At 49.4% G+C, this 23,127-nt stretch overlaps 1 protein-coding gene across 1 annotated transcript in view; it reads right to left on the bottom strand.

Moving 5' to 3' along the window:
• LOC147094574 (serine/threonine-protein kinase NLK2-like) overlaps positions 1–14,536 on the bottom strand; it is a 30,922-nt gene extending 16,386 nt beyond the window's left edge. The window contains exons 1-3 of the mRNA XM_085974404.1: positions 13,234–14,536; positions 11,766–11,895; positions 1,732–1,787 (exon numbers count right to left, since the gene is read on the bottom strand). Coding sequence (XP_085830530.1) covers positions 1,732–1,787; positions 11,766–11,895; positions 13,234–13,478 — 431 coding nt within the window. The 5' untranslated portion in view covers positions 13,479–14,536. The remainder of the gene's footprint in view (positions 1–1,731; positions 1,788–11,765; positions 11,896–13,233) is intronic.
• Positions 14,537–23,127: the final 8,591 nt, after the last annotated feature.

The following is a 23,127-nucleotide window of genomic DNA, read 5'->3' as shown; positions in this document are numbered from 1 at the left end:
TCCTCCCACTCTCGCTAAACTTCAGCCCATCCTAAACTCTGCAGCAGCCCCGTAATTCCTAACTCGCACCAAGTCCCGTTCACCCATCACCCCTACCCCCACCTCCCCATCTCTGTAACCTCCTCCAGTCCCTACAACCCTCCCTATCTCTGTAACCTCCTCCAGCTCCTACAACCCTCCCTATCTCTAACCTCCTCCAGCCCCCTACCACCCTCCCTATCTCTGTAACCTCCTCCAGCTCCTACAACCCTATCTCTGTAACCTCCTCCAGTCCCTACAACCCTCCCTATCTCTGTAACCTCCTCCAGCCCCTACAACCCTCCCTATCTCTGTAACCTCCTGCCCCTACAACCCTATCTCTGTAACCTCCTCCAGTCCCTACAACCCTCCCTATCTCTGTAACCTCCTCCAGCCCCTACCACCCTCCCTATCTCTGTAACCTCCTGCCCCTACAACCCTCCTTATCTCTGTAACCTCCTCCAGCCCCTACCACCCTCCCTATCTCTGTAACCTCCTCCAGCCCCTACAACCCTCCCTATCTCTGTAACCTCCTCCAGTCCCTACAACCCTCCCTATCTCTGTAACCTCCTCCAGCCCCTACCACCCTCCCTATCTCTGTAACCTCCTGCCCCTACAACCCTCCCTATCTCTGTAACCTCCTCCAGCCCCTACCACCCTCCCTATCTCTGTAACCTCCTGCCCCTACAACCCTCCCTATCTCTGTCACCTCCTGCCCCTACAACCCTCCCTATCTCTGTAACCTCCTCCAGCCCCTACAACCCTCCCTATCTCTGTAACCTACTCCAGCCCCTGCCACCCTCCCTATCTCTGTAACCTCCTCCAGCCCCCTACAACCCTCCCTATCTCTGTAACCTCCTCCAGCCCCTGCCACCCTCCCTATCTCTGTAACCTCCTCCAGCTCCTACAACCCTCCCTATCTCTGTAACCTCCTCCAGCCCCTACCACCCTCCCAGATCTCTGTAACCTCCTCCAGCCCCTACAACCCTCCCTATCTCTGTAACCTCCTCCAGTCCCTACAACCCTCCCTATCTCTGTAACCTCCTCCAGCCCCTACCACCCTCCCTATCTCTAACCTCCTGCCCCTACAACCCTCCCTATCTCTGTAACCTCCTCCAGCCCCTACAACCCTCCCTATCTCTGTAACCTCCTCCAGCCCCTACCACCCTCCCTATCTCTGTAACCTCCTCCAGCCCCTACCACCCTCCCTATCTCTGTAACCTCCTCCAGCCCCTACAACTCTCCCAGATCTCTGCGCTCCTCCAATCCCGGCCTCTTGAGCATCCCCCCGATTTCCATCGCTCCACCATTGGCGGCCGTGCCTTCAGCCGCCTGGGCCCGGAGCTCTGGAATTCCCTCCCTAAACCTCTCCGCCTCTCTCCTCCTTTAAGACGCTCCTTAAAAAACCGACCTCTTTGACCAAGCTTTGGGTCACCTGTTCCTAATATCTCTTGTGGCTCGGTGTCAATGTTTGCCTGATTAATGCTACTGCGAAGCACCGTGGGACGTTTTACTGCATTAAAGCGCTAGTTAAATGGGGCAGGGGCAAGTTGTCTGATGTTCCCCACATCCCTCTGCCAATCAGGGAACAAAAGGGCTCCGCTATCAGATCGGGACCCTCCTTATAAACAGCCCCCTGATAATTACACCCATCCCATTTGATGGGCGACCGATCGCAGAAACAATCGCCCCGGGACCAGCAACAAAGGATACATTTCTTCAAAACAATCAATTTGTGGGGGCTGTAAAATATCGAGAGCCGAGAGGACCTGGGAATCAATGAAATGAATCATATATTAAATATCTGATATCATACAAGGGCCTCACACCCTGTAACACTTGGTGAGAACTTATAGAACACACATGCCAAAGCTTTATACCCAGTAACACACGGTGTGTTATTATCTATATATATATAAAGCGGCTCTCCTGTCTGTCTGTCCCGATGTCTGTCTGTCTGTCTGTCCGTTCTCTATACGTTTGAAAGTTACAGAGCGTACCGACGCGCGCGTCACCTCAAAAGACAGCTTGCGATTCCGGACCGGTCATAGGCGTATTTATGTTTCGGCCGGACAAAAACCGCGCCCGCGGTATCCGAAAAACGTTCAGCCTTCCGCTCATTAGCATCTCATTAGCGACCGTGTGACATCGAGGTCGACCAATCGGACGGCGGTTTCCTTCCTACAGTTGAGTGTCGAGTGACTCGATGATTGACCAATCCTACGCTTCAGTGACCTGACCAGTCGACCAATCGGTGCGTGTGGGCGGGCCTTATCCTTCTGAACTGAGGTGAGTGGCCGCCATCTTGATTTTTCACGATTTTTTTTCCCCCACACTTTCAGTGTGTTAGGGAAGTAAGGTAAATATTTGAATTATGTGTTAGGGAATTAATTAACAATTTATTTGAGTTTTATATTGTGTTTAGCAACCCCCCCCCCCCTCCTCCTCACCCTCGCGCAGGGGGGACTCGGGGCCTGAAGCTCAAAAAATTTCTCTCTCTTTCTTCCCTCTCTCTCTCTCTCCTTCTCCTCTTCCCTCTCTCCTCTTCTCCCCTTCCCTCTCTGTCTCTCTCTACTTCCCCCGCTCAGGTTTCACGGTAGCGCGGGCGGGCCGCCCGAAGTTTCCCGCTCGCTAACGGCCGCCAAGCCGCCCTTGCCTGCTCCCCGCGGGCCGCCTCGCGCCGCCCGCGCATGCGCCGCCCGCACTGACCGCGCATACACCGCCCGCCCGCAGCGGCCGTCCATCAGCCGCGCCATACGCGGGGGACCTCAGCTCCGGTCCGTCCCGGCCTCAGAACCGGACCTCAGGCGCTAGGCAGGGGGAGGGGCCGGTAGGGGAGGGAGGGAGGGAGGGAGGGAGAGGGGAGGGAGAGATAGGACAGGGAGAGGACATGACAGGGAGAGGGAGGACACACAGGGGCAGGGAGACCAAGCGCCCCAAAATTGCCCTCGCAACGCGGGGCTTCCCAGCTAGTATAATATATACAGGAGCGTTATACCCAGTAACACACGGTGTGTTATTATATAATATATACAGGAGCGTTATACCCAGTAACGCACGGCGTGTTATTATATTATACAGGAGTGTTATACCCAGTAACGCACGGTGTGTTATTATATAATATATACAGGAGCGTTATACCCAGTAACACACGGTGTGTTATTATATAATATATACAGGAGCGTTATACCCAGTAACGCACGGCGTGTTATTATATTATACAGGAGTGTTATATCCAGTAACGCACGGTGTGTTATTATATTGTGGCAGAACCACTGAATGACTCTGGCTAACTGCATATAATTCTCTTTAACGATGTTCTAACACCAGCCTAAGCCTGTACCAGTGTGTTTGGCATTACTGTGTTTTGTATATAGAGTTTGCATGTACGGGGCGTGGCCCCTTTAAGAGCGCGGGAAAACGATGACGTCACGTCGCAAACCACGTGACTGCCCAAGCAGTCCTCGTGGCAGCACCGTTGAGTAAAGACCCGTTTAATTGCTCTCCTGTGTCGATCTCCGTTATTCGTAGGAATTCGTTAATTCCTACATTGGTGACCCCGTTTTTGTGAACGTTTTCACAAAAGAAGAGCACATCATGGAAGCAAACGCCGTTTCGCTGAAGCTACCGCAGTTCTGGGAGCAGCAAGCGCCCTCGTGGTTTATTCAGGTCGAGGCCCAGTTCACCCTGAGGAACATCGATGCGGATCAGACCAAGTATCTTTATGTGGTCTCCGTACTCGACAGCTCTACCGCCTCTCGGATCGTCAGCCTCTGCGAAAACCCCCCAACGGAGTGCAAGTATGAAACCCTCAAAGTGCGGTTACTGCAGGTTTTCGGGCTCCCAAAATCGGAGCGCGCCCGTCGATTACTCGCTATGCCCGGACTCGGGGACTCCAAGCCTTCAGAGTTGATGAGCCAAATGCTCACACTCCTGGGCTCAGAACGGGAATGTTTCCTATTCCGCGAGATTTTCCTCAGCCAACTGCCTGAACAGGTACAAACTGCCCTGGCCAGATCTGAAACTGAAGACTGCGCAACACTCGCTGCGGAGGCTGGCAAAATTTTCGCTGTAACTCGGCAGTACTGCTCCGCCACGAGGCGACCATCCCCCGCAGACGCCGCCCCAGCTCGTCAACCTGCTGGGCTGTGTTTCTACCACGCGCAGTTCGGCGCGAAGGTGAAGCGTTGCCGCCCTTCCTGCAGTTTTCCCCAAACAAACAAACAACTGACGCTGCGAACACTGAGTAACGGGTCTAACGGGCAACCCGCGGCCGCGATGGCGATCGGCAACGCGGGAAAATTGCTGATCACCACCGATACCCTCTCCGGTCGTCGTTTTCTGTGCGACACCGGAGCGCAGTGCAGCATTTTACCCGTGTCCGCCCTCGATGTGCAGGTGGGGAATCATGGCCCCGCCCTTGAAGTGGCCAATGGCGGCACAATTCGGACCTTCGGCAGACGGCGAGTGGAGTTGTGCCTCGGGGGGCAACGTTTTCACTGGGAGTTTGTTACGGCCAAAGTTTCCCAGCCCCTCCTCGGCGCAGATTTCCTGTGCGCCAACAGCCTCCTGGTCGACATTGGGAACCAGCGGCTGATCAACGCAGCAACTTTTAATTCTCTTCCATGTTATCGCAGTAACACTACATCACGCACCGTCTCCTGTGCGTTCCCGACTCCTGAGGAGTTCGCTTAACTGCTCAGCGAATTCCCTGACCTGACAAGACCCACGTTCTCCTCCGCAGCCACGAAACATGGTGTGGAACACCACATCATGGGGCAGCACGGTGGCATAGTGGTTAGCACTGTTGCCTCACAGCGCCAGGAACCCGGGTTCGAATCCGGCCTCGGGTGACTGTCTGTGTGGAGTTTGCACATTCTCCCCGTGTTTGCGTGGGTTTCCTCCGGGTGCTCCGGTTTCCTCCCACAGTCCAAAGATGTGTGGGTTAGGTTGATTGGCTATGATAAATTGACCCTTAGTGTTAGGGGGATGAAATACGTGGGTTACGGGGATAGGGTGGGATATGTGTTGGTGTAGGGGTTACGGGGATCGGGTGGGATATGTGTCAGTGCAGGTTCGATGGGCCGAAATGGCCTCTATCTGCACTGTGGGGTTTCTGTGATTTCTGTGATCACCACCAACGGCCCCCCCCCGGCCTATGCGCAGGCCCGGCGCCTGGAACCTGGCAAGCTGGCGGTCGCAAAGGCGGAGTTCGCCACCATGGAACGGTTAGGGATTATTCGCCGGTCGAATAGTCCCTGGTCTTCGCCCCTCCATATCGTCCCGAAGCCTGGCGGCGGATAGCGGCCATGCGGCGACTATCGACGACTAAACGACGCCACCACTCCTGATCGGTGCCCGATCCCCCATATCCAGGATTTCTCTGCCCATTTGGCAGGGAACACCGTTTTCTCAAAAGTCAACCTTGTCCGAGGCTACCACCAGGTCCCAGTTCATCCACAGGACGTCCAGAAGACCGCAGTCATCACCCCATTTGGCCTCTTCGAGTTTTTAAGAATGCCATTTGGGTTGAAGAACGCCGCCCAGGCTTTCCAACGCCTGATAGACTCCGTGCTGCGGGACCTCAAGATCCTCTTCGTCTACCTGGACGATACTCTAATTGCCAATCCTACCAAGGAAGAACATACCGGTCACCTACGCACCCTTTTTCGATGCCTCAGCCAACACGGCCTGATTATCAACCTGGCCAAGTGTCAGTTTGGCCTGCACCAAGTTGACTTCCTGGGGCATCGCATCACCTCAGAGGGAGCGGTTCCTTTACCTTCGAAGGTAGAGGCAGTGACATCCTTTCCACGCCCGCAGAACATAAAGGCCCTGCAGGAATTCCTAGGCATGGTAAACTTTTACCACCGTTTCGTGCCTAAGGCGGCACTACTCATGCGGCCCCTGTACGAGGCCCTCAAGGGCAAGACTGGCAAGAACCCGGTAGACTGGACGGATGACATGGCCCGAGCGTTCACCGACACCAAAAGCGCCTTAGCCAACGCGACTATGCTGGCGCACCTGCTGCCAGGAGCCACCATCGCCCTCACCACCAACACGTCGGACTCGCAGTCGCTGCCGTGCAACAGCAGTGGGTGAACGGGACGTGGCAGCCGTCAACTACGGCAGAATGAGAGAGCATACAGCACATTCGACCGGGAGTTGCTCGCCCTTTTTCTGGCCATCCGCCATTTTCGGTTCCTTCTGGAAGGACGTCCCTTCACCACCTTTGTGGACCATAAGCCGCTGACCTTTGCAATGTCCAAGACCGTCGAACCGTGGTCAGCCCGACAGCAGCGTCAACTGACCTACATATCCGAATTCACCACGGATATACGGCACGTGGCCGGTAAGGACAACCTGGTGGCAGACTGCCTCTCCCGCGCGTTCGTCAATACGGTTCATTTGGGCATCGACTATGGCAGCGGACCAAGCATCAGACCCGGAAGTCTAAGCTTACAGAACGGCCATCACTGGCCTCCAGTTGGCCGATGTCAAGTTCCATTCGGCAGGTACCACGCTGTTGTGTGACGTCTCCGTGCAGGATCCTCGCCCTGTCGTGCCGGTCGTCTGGCGCCGCAAAATGTTCGACGCCATACATGGGTTGTCACATCCTAGAATGAAGGCCTCTCAGAAACTGATGTCCGCGAAATTTGTATGGCATGGCATACATAAAGATGTCCGCGACTGGGCCAGCACCTGTGTGGTCTGCCAAAAGGCAAAGGTACAGCGCCACATCAAAGCTCCGTTGGCCACCTTCACAGTACGGGAGCGACGTTTTGACCATGTCAACGTGGACCTGGTAGGACCACTCCCACCCTCCCATGGTTTTTCACACATCCTGACCATGGTTGACCGCACCACCAGATGGCCAGAGGTGGTTCCCCTGTCATCCACTACTTCGGCAGACGTGGCCAGGGTGTTCATTTCCTCCTGGATCGCCCGTTTCAGAGTGCCGCAGATATTTCGTCGGACAGGGGACCGCAGTTTTCCTCCGAACTCTGGAATGCAGTGGCCCAAGGACTCGGTGTCAAATTACACCGCACCACAGCCTACCACCCATAGGCGAATGGCCTCTGCGAACGCTTTCACCGCTCAATGAAAGCCGCCCTGAGGGCCAGCCTCCAGGACGCTGGATGGGCAGACAAGCTACCGTGGGTCCTGTTGGGCCTTCGCACGGCCCCCAAAGAAGACCTTCACTCTTCATCTGCGGAACTAGTGTACGGTCAGCCGCTGCGAGTCCCGGGGACTTCCTACCAATATCGACGGAGCCATGGTCCGCGTCTGCCCAGCTTGCTAGTCACCAAGAGGCGACCAGATGTTTCGCACCGGTGCCCACTTCGCACCACGGGCTGCAGAGGTCACACGTTCCCACGGAGCTTCACAAGGCTGAGTACGTTTTTATTCGCCATGACGCACATAGGGATCCGCTCAAGGCCCCATATACTGGTCCCTTCCGCGTGTTGGAAGCAGGGGACAAAACCTTCACGGTAGATGTCGGTGGTAAACCGGATCACATTTCGGTCGATCGCTTAAAGCCAGCACATTTGGACCTCGACCGCCCCATCGAGACAGCACAACCGCCGAGACGGGGTCGGCCACCCATCGTCGTTACGGCAGACCAAGTGCGACCACCCGCCAGACCGCCAGCCGACCAGCAGCCTCCGCCTCGAAAGTACAGGAGTCATTCTGACAGGCTCGTCAGACCCCCTCACCGTTTGACTTTGTCCGTTAAAGCGAATTCTGGGGGGGGGGGGGGCGGGGGGGGCGCATGTGGCAGAACCACTGAATGACTCTGGCTAACTGTATATAATTCTCTAACGATGTTCTAACACCAGCCTAAGCCTGTACCAGTGTGTTAGGCATTACTGTGTTTTGTATATAGAGTTTGCATGTACGGGGCGTGGCCCCTTTAAGAGCGCGGGAAAACGCGATGACGTCACGTCGCAAACCACGTGACTGCCCAGGCAGTCCTCGTGGCAGCACCGTTGAGTAAAGACCTGTTTGATTGTTCTCTTGTGTCGATCTCCGTTATTCATAAGAATTCGTTAATATACAATATAATATACAGGAGCGTTATACCCAGTAACGCACGGTGTGTTATTATATAATATATACAGGAGTGTTATACCCAGTAACACACTGTGTGTTATTATGTAATCTATACAGAGTGTTATACCCAGTAACACACTGTGTGTTGTTATATAATATATACAGGAGCATTATACCCAGTAACGCACGGTGTGTTATTATATAATATATACAGAGTGTTATACCCAGTAACGCACGGTGTGTTATTATATAATATATACAGAGTGTTATACCCAGTAACGCACGGTGTGTTATTATATAATATATACAGAGTGTTATACCCAGTAACACACGGTGTGTTATTATGTAATCTATACAGGAGTGTTATACCCATTAACACACGGTGTGTCATATTATATATACGGGAGCGTTATACGCAGTAACACACGGTGTGTTATTATATAATATATAAAGGAGCGTTATACGCAGTAACACACGGTGTGTTATTATATAATATATAGTGTTATACCCAGTAACACACGGTGTGTTATTATATAATATATAAAGGAGCGTTATACCCAGTAACACACGGTGTGTTATTATATAATATATAGAGCGTTATACCCAGTAACACACGGGGTGTTATTATATAATATATAGAGCGTTATACCCAGTAACACACGGTGTGTTATTATATAATATATAGAGTGTTATACCCAGTAACACACGGTGTGTTATTATATAATATATAGAGCGTTATACCCAGTAACACACGGGGTGTTATTATATAATATATAGAGCGTTATACCCAGTAACACACGGTGTGTTATTATATAATATATAGAGCGTTATACGCAGTAACACACGGTGTGTTATTATATAATATATAGAGCGTTATACCCAGTAACACACTGTGTGTTATTATATAATATATAAAGGAGCGTTATACGCAGTAACACACGGTGTGTTATTATATAATATATAGAGTGTTATACCCAGTAACACACGGTGTGTTATTATATAATATATAGAGTGTTATACCCAGTAACACACGGTGTGTTATTATATAATATATAGAGTGTTATACGCAGTAACACACGGTGTGTTATTATATAATATATAGAGCGTTATACCCAGTAACACACGGTGTGTTATTATATAATATATAGAGTGTTATACGCAGTAACACACGGTGTGTTATTATATAATATAAAGAGCGTTATACCCAGTAACACACGGGGTGTTATTATATAATATATAGAGTGTTATACCCAGTAACACACTGTGTTATTATATAATATATAGAGCGTTATACCCAGTAACACACGGTGTGTTATTATATAATATATAGGGTGTTATACCCAGTAACACACTGTGTTATTATATAATATATAGAGTGTTATACCCAGTAACACACGGTGTGTTATTATATAATATATAGAGTGTTATACGCAGTAACACACGGTGTGTTATTATATAATATATAGAGCGTTATACCCAGTAACACACGGGGTGTTATTATATAATATATAGAGTGTTATACCCAGTAACACACTGTGTGTTATTATATAATATATAGAGCGTTATACCCAGTAACACACGGTGTGTTATTATATAATATATAGAGTGTTATACCCAGTAACACACGGTGTGTTATTATATAATATATAGAGTGTTATACCCAGTAACACACGGTGTGTTATTATATAATATATAGAGTGTTATACCCAGTAACACACGGTGTGTTATTATATAATATATAGAGTGTTATACCCAGTAACACACGGTGTGTTATTATATAATATATAGAGTGTTATACCCAGTAACACACGGGGTGTTATTATATAATATATGAAGGAGCGTTATACGCAGTAACACACGGTTTTATTATATAATATATAGAGCGTTATACCCAGTAACACACTGTGTGTTATTATATAATATATAGAGCGTTATACCCAGTAACACACGGTGTGTTATTATATAATATATAAAGGAGCGTTATACCCAGTAACACACTGTGTGTTATTATATAATATATAGAGCGTTATACCCAGTAACACACGGTGTGTTATTATATAATATATAGAGTGTTATACCCAGTAACACACTGTGTGTTATTATATAATATATAGAGCGTTATACCCAGTGACACACGGTGTGTTATTATATAATATATAGAGCGTTATACCCAGTAACACACGGGGTGTTATTGTATAATATATAGAGTGTTATACCCAGTAACACACGGTGTGTTATTATATAATATATAGAGTGTTATACCCAGTAACACACTGTGTGTTATTATATAATATATAGAGCGTTATACCCAGTAACACACGGTGTGTTATTATATAATATATAGAGTGTTATACCCAGTAACACACTGTGTGTTATTATATAATATATAGAGCGTTATACCCAGTGACACACGGTGTGTTATTATATAATATATAGAGCGTTATACCCAGTAACACACGGGGTGTTATTGTATAATATATAGAGTGTTATACCCAGTAACACACGGTGTGTTATTATATAATATATAGAGTGTTATACCCAGTAACACACGGTGTGTTATTATATAATATATAGAGTGTTATACCCAGTAACACACGGTGTGTTATTATATAATATAGAGAGCGTTATACGCAGTAACACACGGTGTGTTATTATATAATATATAGAGTGTTATACGCAGTAACACACGGGGTGTTATTATATAATATATAGAGTGTTATACCCAGTAACACACGGTGTGTTATTATATAATATATAGAGTGTTATACCCAGTAACACACGGTGTGTTATTATATAATATAGAGCGTTATACCCAGTAACACACGGTGTGTTATTATATAATATATAGAGTGTTATACCCAGTAACACACTGTGTGTTATTATATAATATATAGAGTGTTATACCCAGTAACACACTGTGTGTTATTATATAATATATAGAGTGTTATACCCAGTAACACACGGTGTGTTATTATTTAATATATAGAGTGTTATACCCAGTAACACACTGTGTGTTATTATATAATATATAGAGTGTTATACCCAGTAACACACGGTGTGTTATTATATAATATATAGAGTGTTATACGCAGTAACACACGGGGTGTTATTATATAATATATAAAGGAGCGTTATACGCAGTAACACACGGTGTGTTATTATATAATATATAGAGTGTTATACGCAGTAACACACGGGGTGTTATTATATAATATATAAAGGAGCGTTATACGCAGTAACACACGGTGTGTTATTATATAATATATAGAGTGTTATACGCAGTAACACACGGGGTGTTATTATATAATATATAAAGGAGCGTTATACGCAGTAACACACGGTGTGTTATTATATAATATATAGAGTGTTATACGCAGTAACACACGGGGTGTTATTATATAATATATAAAGGAGCGTTATACGCAGTAACACACGGTGTGTTATTATATAATATAATAACCAGTGGGTTATGATTGCCTTTGGTATTGCGAATACAAAGTCCAGCCCCAATGCTGTGTGAAGTTTCTGCAGTGGCTCCACTACTGGGAGTGGGTAATTACAACGTGACTGTTTATATAGGAAGATTGTATTCCGCATAAATGCACAGACAAAATATTTGCGTGGTATAACCCAGGAGGAAGAGGGCGTAGATGTAAGAAGAAGACATCTCCCGCACGTTCCTACACACTTACATTGCTGTGTTTAAAGAAGGTCAGCATCTTGAGCTCGCGGAAAACCCGTTTGCAGGAGATGAGGTTTTGGAAGACATTGGGCATTTTCTTCAGTGCCACTCGCTTCCCATCCCGAGGATCCGTGACCGACCTGGAAAAGATATGGAATGAACAACCATACACTCGCAGCTCAGGTACAGCACGGGTTAGATACAGAGTAATGCCCCCTCTACACTGTCCCATCAAACACTCCCAGGGTAGGTAAAGCACGGGTTAGATACAGAGTAATGCCCCCTCTACACTATCCCATCAAACACTCCCAGGGCAGGTACAGTATGGGTTAGATACAGAGGAAAGCTCCCTCTACGCAGTCCCATCAAACACTCCCAGGGCAGGTACAGCATGGGTTAGATACAGAGTAAAGCTCCCTCTACGCAGTCCCATCAAACACTCCCAGGGCAGGTACAGCACGGGTTAGATACAGAGTAAAGCTCTCTCTGCACTGTCCCATCAAACACTCCCAGGGCAGGTACAGCACGGGTTAGATACAGAGTAAAGCTCCCTCTACACTGTCCCATCAAACACTCCCAGGGCAGGTACAGCACGGGTTAGATACAGAGTAAATCTCCCTCTACACTGTCCCATCAAACACTCCCAGGGAAGGTACAGCAATTCAATTCAATTTGCTTTATTGGCATGATAAGGTACATCTTATGTTGCCAAAGCATCGAAAAACATTTATGGTTGAACACATAAACGCAGATCTATTCATACAGTGTATAAACATATATATCCCCGAGTGTATAAATATACATTCGTATAATTTGTATATACTCTTCTTCGGTGTACTGGTTGTCCTTCTGTTTATGGCAAGCTGTAACATAGTGTGCCGCTAAGGTTACACAGTTTCTCTGTTCCCCTAGTAGGTATGGGAGTTTTTGGTCGTCATTCAAATTTCTGAATTCCGGGCATATTTGTGTGAATTTTTCGTAGAAATTATCCCTGATGCCCTGATATTTTCCACAAGCTGTGAGGAAGTGCATCTCTGTCGCCACCACTCCCTGACTGCAGTGAGAGCATATCCTGTCCTCTCTTGTCAGCCGGGTCTGTCTGTGTCTGCCTTTTTTGATGGCCAGGCTATGTTCACTAAGTCTGTACCTTGTCAAGGTTTTTCTCAGTTTGCTATCCTTTACCATGGTCAGGTATTCAGCCATGTTGTATTGTCTGTTTAGGGCCAAGTAGCAATTGAGTTTGTTTTGGGTTTTTGTTGTTTCTGCCCAATATGACAGGTATTTTTCCTTTTGCTTAGGTTAGATACAGAGTAAAGCTCCCTCTACACTGTCCCATCAAACACTTCCAGGGCAGGTACAGCACGGGTTAGATACAGAGTAAAGCTCCCTCTACACTGTCCCCATCAAACACTCCCAGACCAGGTACCTCACACTCTCCTCTCCCCCTCACCCCAGCTACAGCGCGCCACTCCACTCACCACACCACGCCGAAGGCTCCGTATCCAATGGGCCGGTCGGGCTCGGCCTCGGGCTCGTCCTCCTGCCCGCCGGCCTGCGGGCTTACCGTCTGTAGGGCCGGATGCTGCTGCTGGCGGGCGACGGGCGGGGGCGTCTGTGCCGCTGGACCCGGCGCCACGCAGTAGAACTTCGGCTCGGCCCCGGACAGGTGGCTGCTGGCGCAGATCGCCCTCGCGACGTGGTGGCTGGGACCCTGGAACGCCATGGGGTGGTCGGGGATGAGGGGGGGGCGCTGAAACGGAGCGGAGTGTGTCGGCGTCACTTTGCAAGATTGAGCGGTGTGCCTGTCCCTTTAAACGGGAATGGCATCAATTGACACAATGTTCCTCTTTAACCCCCCCAGGAAACACTGGAAATTGACACAATGTTTCTTTCACACCCCCCCCCAGGAAACACTGGAAATTGACACAATGTTTCTTTCACCCCCAGGAAACACTGGAAATTGACACAATGTTTCTTTCACCCCCAGGAAACACTGGAAATTGACACAATGTTTCTTTCACCCCCAGGAAACACTGGAAATTGATACAATGTTTCTTTCACCCCCAGGAAACACTGGAAATTGACACAATGTTTCTTTCACCCCCAGGAAACACTGGAAATTGACACAATGTTTCTTTCACCCCCAGGAAACACTGGAAATTGATACAATGTTTCTTTCACCCCCCCAGGAAACACTGGAAATTGACACAATGTTTCTTTCACCCCCAGGAAACACTGGAAATTGACACAATGTTTCTTTCACCCCCAGGAAACACTGGAAATTGACACAATGTTTCTTTCACCCCCAGGAAACACTGGAAATTGACACAATGTTTCTTTCACCCCCCCAGGAAACACTGGAAATTGACACAATGTTTCTTTCACCCCCCAGGAAACACTGGAAATTGATACAATGTTTCTTTCAACCCCCCCCAGGAAACACTGGAAATTGACACAATGTTTCTTTCACCTCCAGGAAACACTGGAAATTGACACAATGTTTCTTTCAACCCCCCCCAGGAAACACTGGAAATTGACACAATGTTTCTTTCACCCCCGGCCCATCGCCCCATTCAGTCAGTGGGCCAGCTCGCAGCCTCTCCGCACCCGGGCACTCATTATTCCACTTCCTTCTTATTTTCGCAAATTTTCTCCCCAGCCGGGAGGCAATCTGCGGCATGCAACCGGGGGAAGATTGCACGCCCCAGATTGCGGACACCACCCCAGCTCCTCCTCCTCCTCCTCCTTCCTCCACCTGCAAAACACTTTTACCCCCACCCCCAACCCCGGGGAAAGCCGGCTTCGAGTGATCCTCAGGACCCGGCTCCCGCAATGCTTTGCAAATTTAAAGGGAAACTGGCCCGGCTCTCTATTTATGGTCTATCCACCATAATTGTCTCCAATTAGCCAGGATTCCCCAACTGCAGAGACTTGAGCACAGAAAGCAAGGCTGTCTCTCCCAGTGCAGTGCTGAGGGAGCGCCGCACTGTCGGAGGGGCAGTACTGAGGGAGCGCCGCACTGTCGGAGGGGCAGTACTGAGGGAGTGCTGCACTGTCGGATGGGCAGTACTGAGGGAGAGCCGCAGTGTCGGAGGGGCAGTACTGAGGGAGCGCTGCACTGTCAGAGGGGCAGTACTGAGGGAGCGCTGCACTGTCGGTGGGGCAGTACTGAGGGAGCGCCACACTGTCGGAGGGGCAGTACTGAGGGAGCGCCGCACTGTCGGAGGGGCAGTACTGAGGGAGCGCCGCACTGTCGGAGGGGCAGTACCGAGGGAGCGCCGCACTGTCAGAGGGGCAGTACCGAAGGAGCGCCGCACTGTCAGAGGGGCAGTACTGAGGGAGCGCCACACTGTCGGAGGGGCAGTACTGAGGGAGCGCTGCACTGTCGGAGGGGCAGTACTGAGGGAGCGTCGCACTGTCGGAGGGGCAGTACTGAGGGAGCGTCGCACTGTCGGAGGGGCAGTACTGAGGGAGCGCCGCACTGTCGGAGGGGCAGTACTGAGGGAGCGTCGCACTGTCGGAGGGGCAGTACTGAGGGAGTGCTGCACTGTCGGAGGGGCAGTACTGAGGGAGTGCTGCACTGTCGGTGGGGCAGTACTGAGGGAGCGCCGCACTGTCGGAGGGGCAGTACTGAGGGAGCGCCACACTGTCGGAGGGGCAGTACTGAGGGAGCGCCGCACTGTCGGAGGGGCAGTACTGAGGGAGAGCTGCACTGTCGGAGGGGCAGTACTGAGGGAGCGCCGCACTGTCGGAGGGGCAGTACTGAGGGAGCGCCGCACTGTCGGAGGGGCAGTACTGAGGGAGCGCTGCACTGTCGGAGGGGCAGTACTGAGGGAGTGCCGCACTGTCGGAGGGGCAGTACTGAGGGAGCGCTGCATTGTCGGAGGGGCAGTATTGAGGGAGCTTTGCACTGTCGGAGGGGCTGTACTGAGGGAGCGCCGCACTGATTCACCAGGCTGATACCTGGGATGGCAGGAATGACGTATGAGGAGAGATTGGGGCGATTGGGCTTCTACTCGCTGGAGTTTAGAAGAATGAGAGGGGATCTCATTGAAACTTATAAAATTCCGACAGGACTGGACAGACTAGATGCAGGAAGGATGTTCCCGATGGTCGGGGAGTCCAGAACCAGGGGTCACAGTCTAAGGATAGGGGTAAGCCATTTAGGACAGAAATGAGGAGGAATTTCTTCACCCCGAGAGTGGTGAACCTGTATAATTCTCTACCACAGAAGGCAGTAGAGGCCAATTCATTAAATATATTCAAGAAGGAGTTGGATATATTCCTTAAGGCTAAAGGGATCCAGGGGTATGGGGAGAAAGCAGGGACCGGGTACTGAATTTGGATGATCAGCCATGATCGCATTGAATGGCGGAGCAGGCTCGAGGGGCCGAATGGCATACTCCTGCTCCTATCTTCTATGTTTCTATGTTTCTATGTCAGAGGGGCAGTGCTGAGGGAGCGCCGCACTGTCGGAGGGGCAGTACTGAGGGAGCGCCGCACTGTCAGAAGGGCAGTACTGAGGGAGCGCCGCACTGTTGGAGGGGCAGTACTGAGGGAGCGCCGCACTGTCGGAGGGGCAGTACTGAGGGAACGCTGCACTGTCGGAGGGGCAGTACTGAGGGAACGCTGCACTGTCAGAGGGGCTGTACTGAGGGAGAGCCGCACTGTTGGAGATGCCGTCCCTCCATATGAGACTCTCAGGTGGCCATACAATGTCCCATGGCCACTATTTTGATGAAGAGCATAGGGGAGTTCTCCCCGCTGTCTTGGGCTGATATTTATCCCTCAACCAACATCACTAAAAGAGATGATCAGCTCATTCTCACATTGCTGTTCGTGGGAGCTTGCTGTGCGCAAATTGGCTGCCGCTTTTCTAACATTACAACAGTGACTACACTTCAAAAAGCACGTCGTTAGTTTCTTACTTTCTTACTTTTTTCTTTCCTCACTCCGACCTACCTCCCTCTGAACTTGCAGCACTCCGTTCTCTCAGGTCCAACCCCGACATTGTCATTAAACCCGTTGACAAGGGTGGTGCTGTTCTTGTTTGGCGAACCGACCTCTACCGTGCGGAAGCTGAACGCCATCTCTCCGACACCTCCTCCTACCTCCACCTGGACCATGACCCCACTACCGAACATCAAACCACCGTTTCCAAGACTGTCACTGACCTCATCTCCTCTGGAGATCTTCCCCCCAACGGCCGCCAACCTCATCGTTCCCCAACCCCGCACAGCCCGCTTCTACCTCCTTCCCAAGATCCACAAACAGGACTGCCCTGGTAGACCCATCGTTTCAGCCTGTTCTTGCCCCACGGAACTTAGCTCTTCCTATCTCGACTCTGTCTTTTCTCCCCTTGTCCAGTCTCTTCCCACCTACATCCGCGACTCTTCCGACGCCCTCCGCCACTTTAACAGTTTCCAGTTTCCTAGCCCCAACCGTCTCCTTTTCACTATGGACATGCAATCCCTCTACACCTCCATCCCCCACCAGGATGGCCTGAGTGTGCTCCACTTCTTCCTTGAACAGAGGCCCAACCAGTCCCCATCCACCACCACCCTCCTCCGCCTGGCTGAACTTGTTCTCACATTGAACAACTTCTCCTTTAGCTCTACTCACTTCCTCCAAATTAAAGGTGTTGCTATGGAAACCCGCATGGGTCCTAGCTATGCCTGCCTTTTTGTGGGATATGTGGAACATTCTTTGTTCCAGTCCTACTCGGGTCCCCTCCCTCACCTCTTTTTCCGGTACATTGATGACTGTGTGCCGTTTTGGTCGCCTTATCTGAGGAAGGATGTTCTTGCCATGGAGGGAGTTCAGCGAAGATTCACCAGACTGATACCTGGGATGGCAGGAATGACGTATGAGGAGAGATTGGGTTGATTAGGCTTATATTCGCTAGAGTTTAGAAGAATGAGAGGGGATCTCATTAAAGCTTATAAAATTCTGGCAGGACTAGACAGACTAGATGCTGGAAGGATTTTCCCGATGGTCGGGGAGTCCAGAACCAGGGGTCACAGTCTGAGGATAAGGGGTAAGTAATTTAGGACAGAGATGAGGAGGAATTTCTTCACCCGGAGAGTGGTGAACCTGTGGAATTCTCTACCACAGAAGGCAGTAGAGGCCAATTCATTAAATATATTCAAGAAGGAGTTGGATATATTTCTTAAGGCTAAAGGGATCAAGGGATATGGGGAGAAAGCAGGGACAGGGTACTGAATTTGGATGATCAGCCATGATCTCATTGCATGGCGGAGCAGGCTCGAGGGGCCGAATGGCCTACTCCTGCTCCTATCTTCTATGTTTCTATGTTTCTATGTATCGGTGCCGTTTCCTGCGCTCACCCTGAACTAGAAAATTTCATTCACTTTGCTTCCAATTTCCACCCTTCCCTCACCTTCACATGGTCTATCTCCGACTCTTCCCTTCCCTTCCTCGACTTCTCTGCCTCCATCTCTGGGGATAGGCTATGGACAAACATTCACTACAAACCCACTGACTCCCACAGCTACCTGGACTTTCTTCACTCAGAGGGTGGTGAATCTTTGGAATTCTCTACCCCAGAGGGCTGTGGAGGCTCAGTCATTGGGAAGATTCAAAACAGAAGTCGATAGTTTTCTGACTAGTAAGGGCATCACGAGATATGGCGATAGGGCCAGTGAATGGAGCTGAGGTCGAAGATCAGCCATGATCTCATTGAATGGCGGAGCAGGCTCGAAGGGCCGAATGGCCGACTCCTGCTCCTATTTCTTATGTTCTTATAGAGTCATAGAGTCATAGAGTTATACAGCACGGATAGAGGCCCTTCAGCCCATCGTGTCCGCGCCGGCCATCAAGCCCTGTCTAATCTAATCCCATATTCCAGCATTTGGTCCGTAGCCTTGTATGCTATGGCATTTCAAGTGCTCATCCAAATGCTTCTTGAATGTTGTGAGGGTTCCAGCCTCCACAACCCTTTCAGGCAGTGAGTTCCAGACTCCAACCACCCTCTGGGTGAAAAAGTTCTTTCTCAAATCCCCTCTAAACCTCCCGCCCTTTACCTTGAATCTATGCCCCCTAGTTATTGACCCTTCTACTAAGGGAAAAAGCTCCTTAGTATCCATCCTATCTATGCCCCTCATAATTTTGTACACCTCAATCGTGTCCCCCCTCAGCCTCCTCTGCTCCAAGGAAAACAAACCCAATCTGCCCAGTCTCTCTTCATAGCTGAAGCGCTCCAGCCCTGGTAACATCCTGGTGAATCTCCTCTGCACCCTCTCCAAAGCTATCACATCCTTCCTGTAGTGTGGCGACCAGAACTGCACACAGTATTCCAGCTGTGGCCTAACCAGTGTTTTATACAGCTCCATCATAACCTCTTTGCTCTTATATTCTATGCCTCGGCTAATGAAGGCAAGTATCCCATATGCCTTTTTTACCACCTTATCCACCTGTTCCGCCGCCTTCAGGGATCTGTATACTTGCACACCCAGATCCCTCTGACCCTCCGTCTTACCATTCATTGTGTATTCCCTTGCCTTGTTTGTCCCCCCAAAGTGCATCACCTCGCACTTTTCCGGGTTAAATTCCATTTGCCACTGTTCCGCCCATCTGACCAACCCATCTATATCGTCCTGCAGACTGAGACTACCCTCCTCTCTATTTACCACCCTACCAATTTTTGTATCATCCGCGAACTTACTGATCATACCTTTTACATTCATATCCAAGTCATTAATGTAGACCACAAACAGCAAGGGACCCAGCACCGATCCCTGTGGTACCCCACTGGCCACAGGCTTCCAGTCACAAAAACAACCTTCGACTATCACCCTCTGCCTTCTGCCACTAAGCCAGTTTTGTATCCAATGTGCCAAGGCACCCTGGATTCCATGGGCTCTTACCTTCTTGACCAGTCTCCTGTGCGGGACTTTATCGAAGGCCTTACTGAAATCCATGTATACCACATCCACTGCGTTACCCTCATCCACACACCTAGTCACCCCCTCAAAAAATTCAATCAAATTAGTCAAACATGATCTTCCCTTGACAAAGCCATGTTGACTATCCCTGATTAATCCTTGCCTCTCCAAGTGGAGACTAATTTTGTCCCTCAGAATTTTTTCCAATAATTTTCCTACCACTGATGTTAGGCTCACTGGCCTGTAGTTCCCCGGTTTTTCCCTACTCCCCTTCTTGAATAATGGTACTACATTAGCGGTTCTCCAGTCCTCTGGCACATCCCCTGTGGCTAGAGAGGTTCTGAATATATGTGTTAGAGCCCCTGCAATCTCCTCCTTTGCCTCACACAGCAGCCTGGGATACATTTCGTCCGGGCCTGGGGATTTATCCATTTTTAGGCCTGCTAAAACCGCTAGCACCTCCTCCCTCTCGATGTTAATATGTTCGAGCATATCACAGTCCCCCCGCCCTATTTCTATGTCTACATCGTCCCTCTCCATAGTGAAAACAGATGCAAAAAATTCATTTAGAACCCCTCCTACATCTTCCGGCTCCACACACAGATTGCCACTTTTGTCCCTAATGGGCCCTATGTTTATGTTCCTCCCACTTGGCTTCCTGTAATCTGTCCTGGACCTATCCTTGGCCCCCTCCTATTTCTCATCTACATGTTGCCCCTTGGCGACATCATCCGAAAACACAGCGTCAGTTTCCACATGTACGCTGACGACACCCAGCTCTACCTCGCTACCGCTTCTCTCGACCCCTGCACGACATGAGCAAACATTTCTCCAATTAAATATTGGGAAGGCTGAAGCCATTGTTGTCGGTCCCCGCCGCAAACTCCGTTCCCTAGCCACCGACTCCATCCCTCTCCCTAACATCTGTCTGAGGCTGAAACAGTACAGGAACAAGGATGTCTTGCTGCAGTTGTACAGGGCCTTGGTGAGACCGCACCTTGAGTATTGTGTGCAGTTTTGGTCACCTTATCTGAGGAAGGATGTTCTTGCCATGGAGGGAGTGCAGCGAAGATTCACCAGACTGATACCTGGGATGGCAGGAATGACGTATGAGGAGAGATTGGGTCGATTGGGCTTATACTCGCTGGAGTTTAGAAGAATGAGAGGGGATCTCATTGAAACTTATAAAATTCTAACAGGACTAGACAGACTAGATGCTGGAAGGATGTTCCCAATGGCGGGGGTGTCCAGAACCAGGGGTCACAGTCTAAGGATAAGGGGTAAGCCATTTAGGACAGAGATGAGGAGGAATTTCTTCACCCAGAGAGTGGTGAACCTGTGGAATTCTCTACCACAGAAGGTAGTTGAGGCCAATTCATTAAATATATTCAAGAAGGAGTTGAATATGTTTCTTAAGGCTAAGGGGGATCAAGGGATATGGGGAGAAAGCAGGGACAGGGGACTGAATTTGGATGATCAGCCATGATCTCATTGAATGGCGGAGCAGGCTCAAGGGGCCGAATGGCCTACTCCTGCTCCTATCTTCTATGTTTCTATGACCATTTTGCGGAACACCTCCGTTCAGTCCGCAAGGGTGACCTCAAGCTTCCGGTCGCCTGTCACTTTAATTCTCCGCTCCACTCCCACGCAGACCTCACAGAATCATAGAAGGTTACAACACAGAAGGAGGCCATTCAGTCCATCGTGTCTGTGCCGGCCGACAAAGAGCTATCCAGCCTAATCCCACTGTCCAGCTCTTGGTCCGTAGCCCTGTAGGTTACGGCACTTTGAGTGCATATCCAAGTACTTTTTAAATGTGTAAGAAATCACACAACACCAGGTTATAGTCCAACAGCTTTATTTGAAATCACAAGCTTTCGGAGCGCTGCTCCTTCGTCAGGTGAAGTGGAGAGATGCCTATAGACACAGATTATATAGTCAGAGAATAATGTCAGATGTTTACAGGTAATCTTTCTAACTGCCATTTATCACACCTCGGCAGAGAGATAATCACAGCAATCAAAGATGTAAATGGTGTCCAAACAGGTCAGTCAGGAAAACATTACATCAAAGAACAATGAGGTGGGGTCACAAGGGGTCAAATGTTGCAGATGCTGGGGTCTGTATGAAAAACAAGAAAACAGACAAAAACATTTTCTTTGCTGGAAATCACAGCAGGTCCGGCCGCATCTGTGTGGAGAGAACAAGCCAACGACGACTCGAGTCTGGATGACCCTACGTCAGGTGGGGTTACATAAAAAACCTGCAAGGGGACATAGACAGGCTAAGTAAGTGGGCAGAGATTTGGCAGATGGAATACAATACTGCAAAGTGTGAGGTTATGCACTTTGGCAGGAAAAATCGTAGAGCAAGTTATTATCTTAATGGCAAGAAACTGAAAGCACTGAAGTACAAAGGGACCTGGGGGTCCTGGTGCACGAAACTCAAAAGGTTAGTATGCAGGTGCAGCAAGTGATTAAGAAGGCCAATGGAATGTTGGCTTTCATTGCTAGGGGGATAGAATATAAAAATAGGGAGGTATTGCTTCAGTTGTACAAGGTATTGGTGAGACCGCACCTGGAATACTGCATACAGTTTTGGTGTCCATACTTAAGAAAAGACATACTTGCTCTCGAGTCAGTACAAAGAAGGTTCACTCGGTTAATCCCGGGGATGAGGGGATGGACATATGAGGAGAGGTTGAGTAGATTGGGACTCTACTCATTGGAGTTCAGAAGAATGAGAGGCGATCTTATTGAAACATATAAGATTGTGAAGGGGTTGGATCGGGTGGATGCGGAGAGGATGTTCCCGATGATGGGTGAAACTAGAACTAGGGGGCATAGTCTTAGAATAAGGGGCTGCTCTTTCAAAACTGAGATGAGGAGGAACTACTTCACTCAGAGGGTGGTAGGTCCATGGAATATGCTGCCCCAAAAAGCTGTAGAAGCTACATCATTACATAAATTTAAAACAGAAATAGACAGTTTCCTAGAAGTAAAGGGAATTAAGGGTTACGGGGAGCAGGCAGGAATTTGGACATAAGTCTAGGTTCGGATCGGTCATGGCCCTGTGGGTAGCGGAGCGGGCCCAGGGGCCGTGTAGCCTGATCCTGCTCCTATTTCGTGTGTCTAATTCTGTTAGGTTCAGGAGATGGTTCTGTGATAGTAGATTGACGGTTAGGATCAGATCAGCCATGATCTTATTGAATGGCGGAGGAGGCTCGAGGGGCCGATTGGCCTACTCCTGCTCCTATTTCTTATGTTCTTATGTTCTTATGTAGCGTGACATGAACCCAAGATCCCGGTTTATGCATCTCTCCACTTCACCTGACGAAGGAGCAGCGCTCCGAAAGCTTGTGATTTCAAATAAAGCTGTTGGACTATAACCTGGTGTTGTGTGATTTCTTACATTTGTCCGCCCCAGTCCCACACCGGCATCTCCACACCATTTTTAAATGTGATGAGG

This window comes from Somniosus microcephalus, unplaced genomic scaffold, assembly GCF_052327205.1.
Source record: "Somniosus microcephalus isolate GS21.2 unplaced genomic scaffold, FLI_Smic_1.0 unresolved_chr1, whole genome shotgun sequence".
NCBI classification, from domain to species: domain Eukaryota; kingdom Metazoa; phylum Chordata; class Chondrichthyes; order Squaliformes; family Somniosidae; genus Somniosus; species Somniosus microcephalus.
The sequence above is the reverse complement of the archived record's forward strand: the minus strand, read 5'-3'. Positions and strand labels throughout refer to the sequence as shown.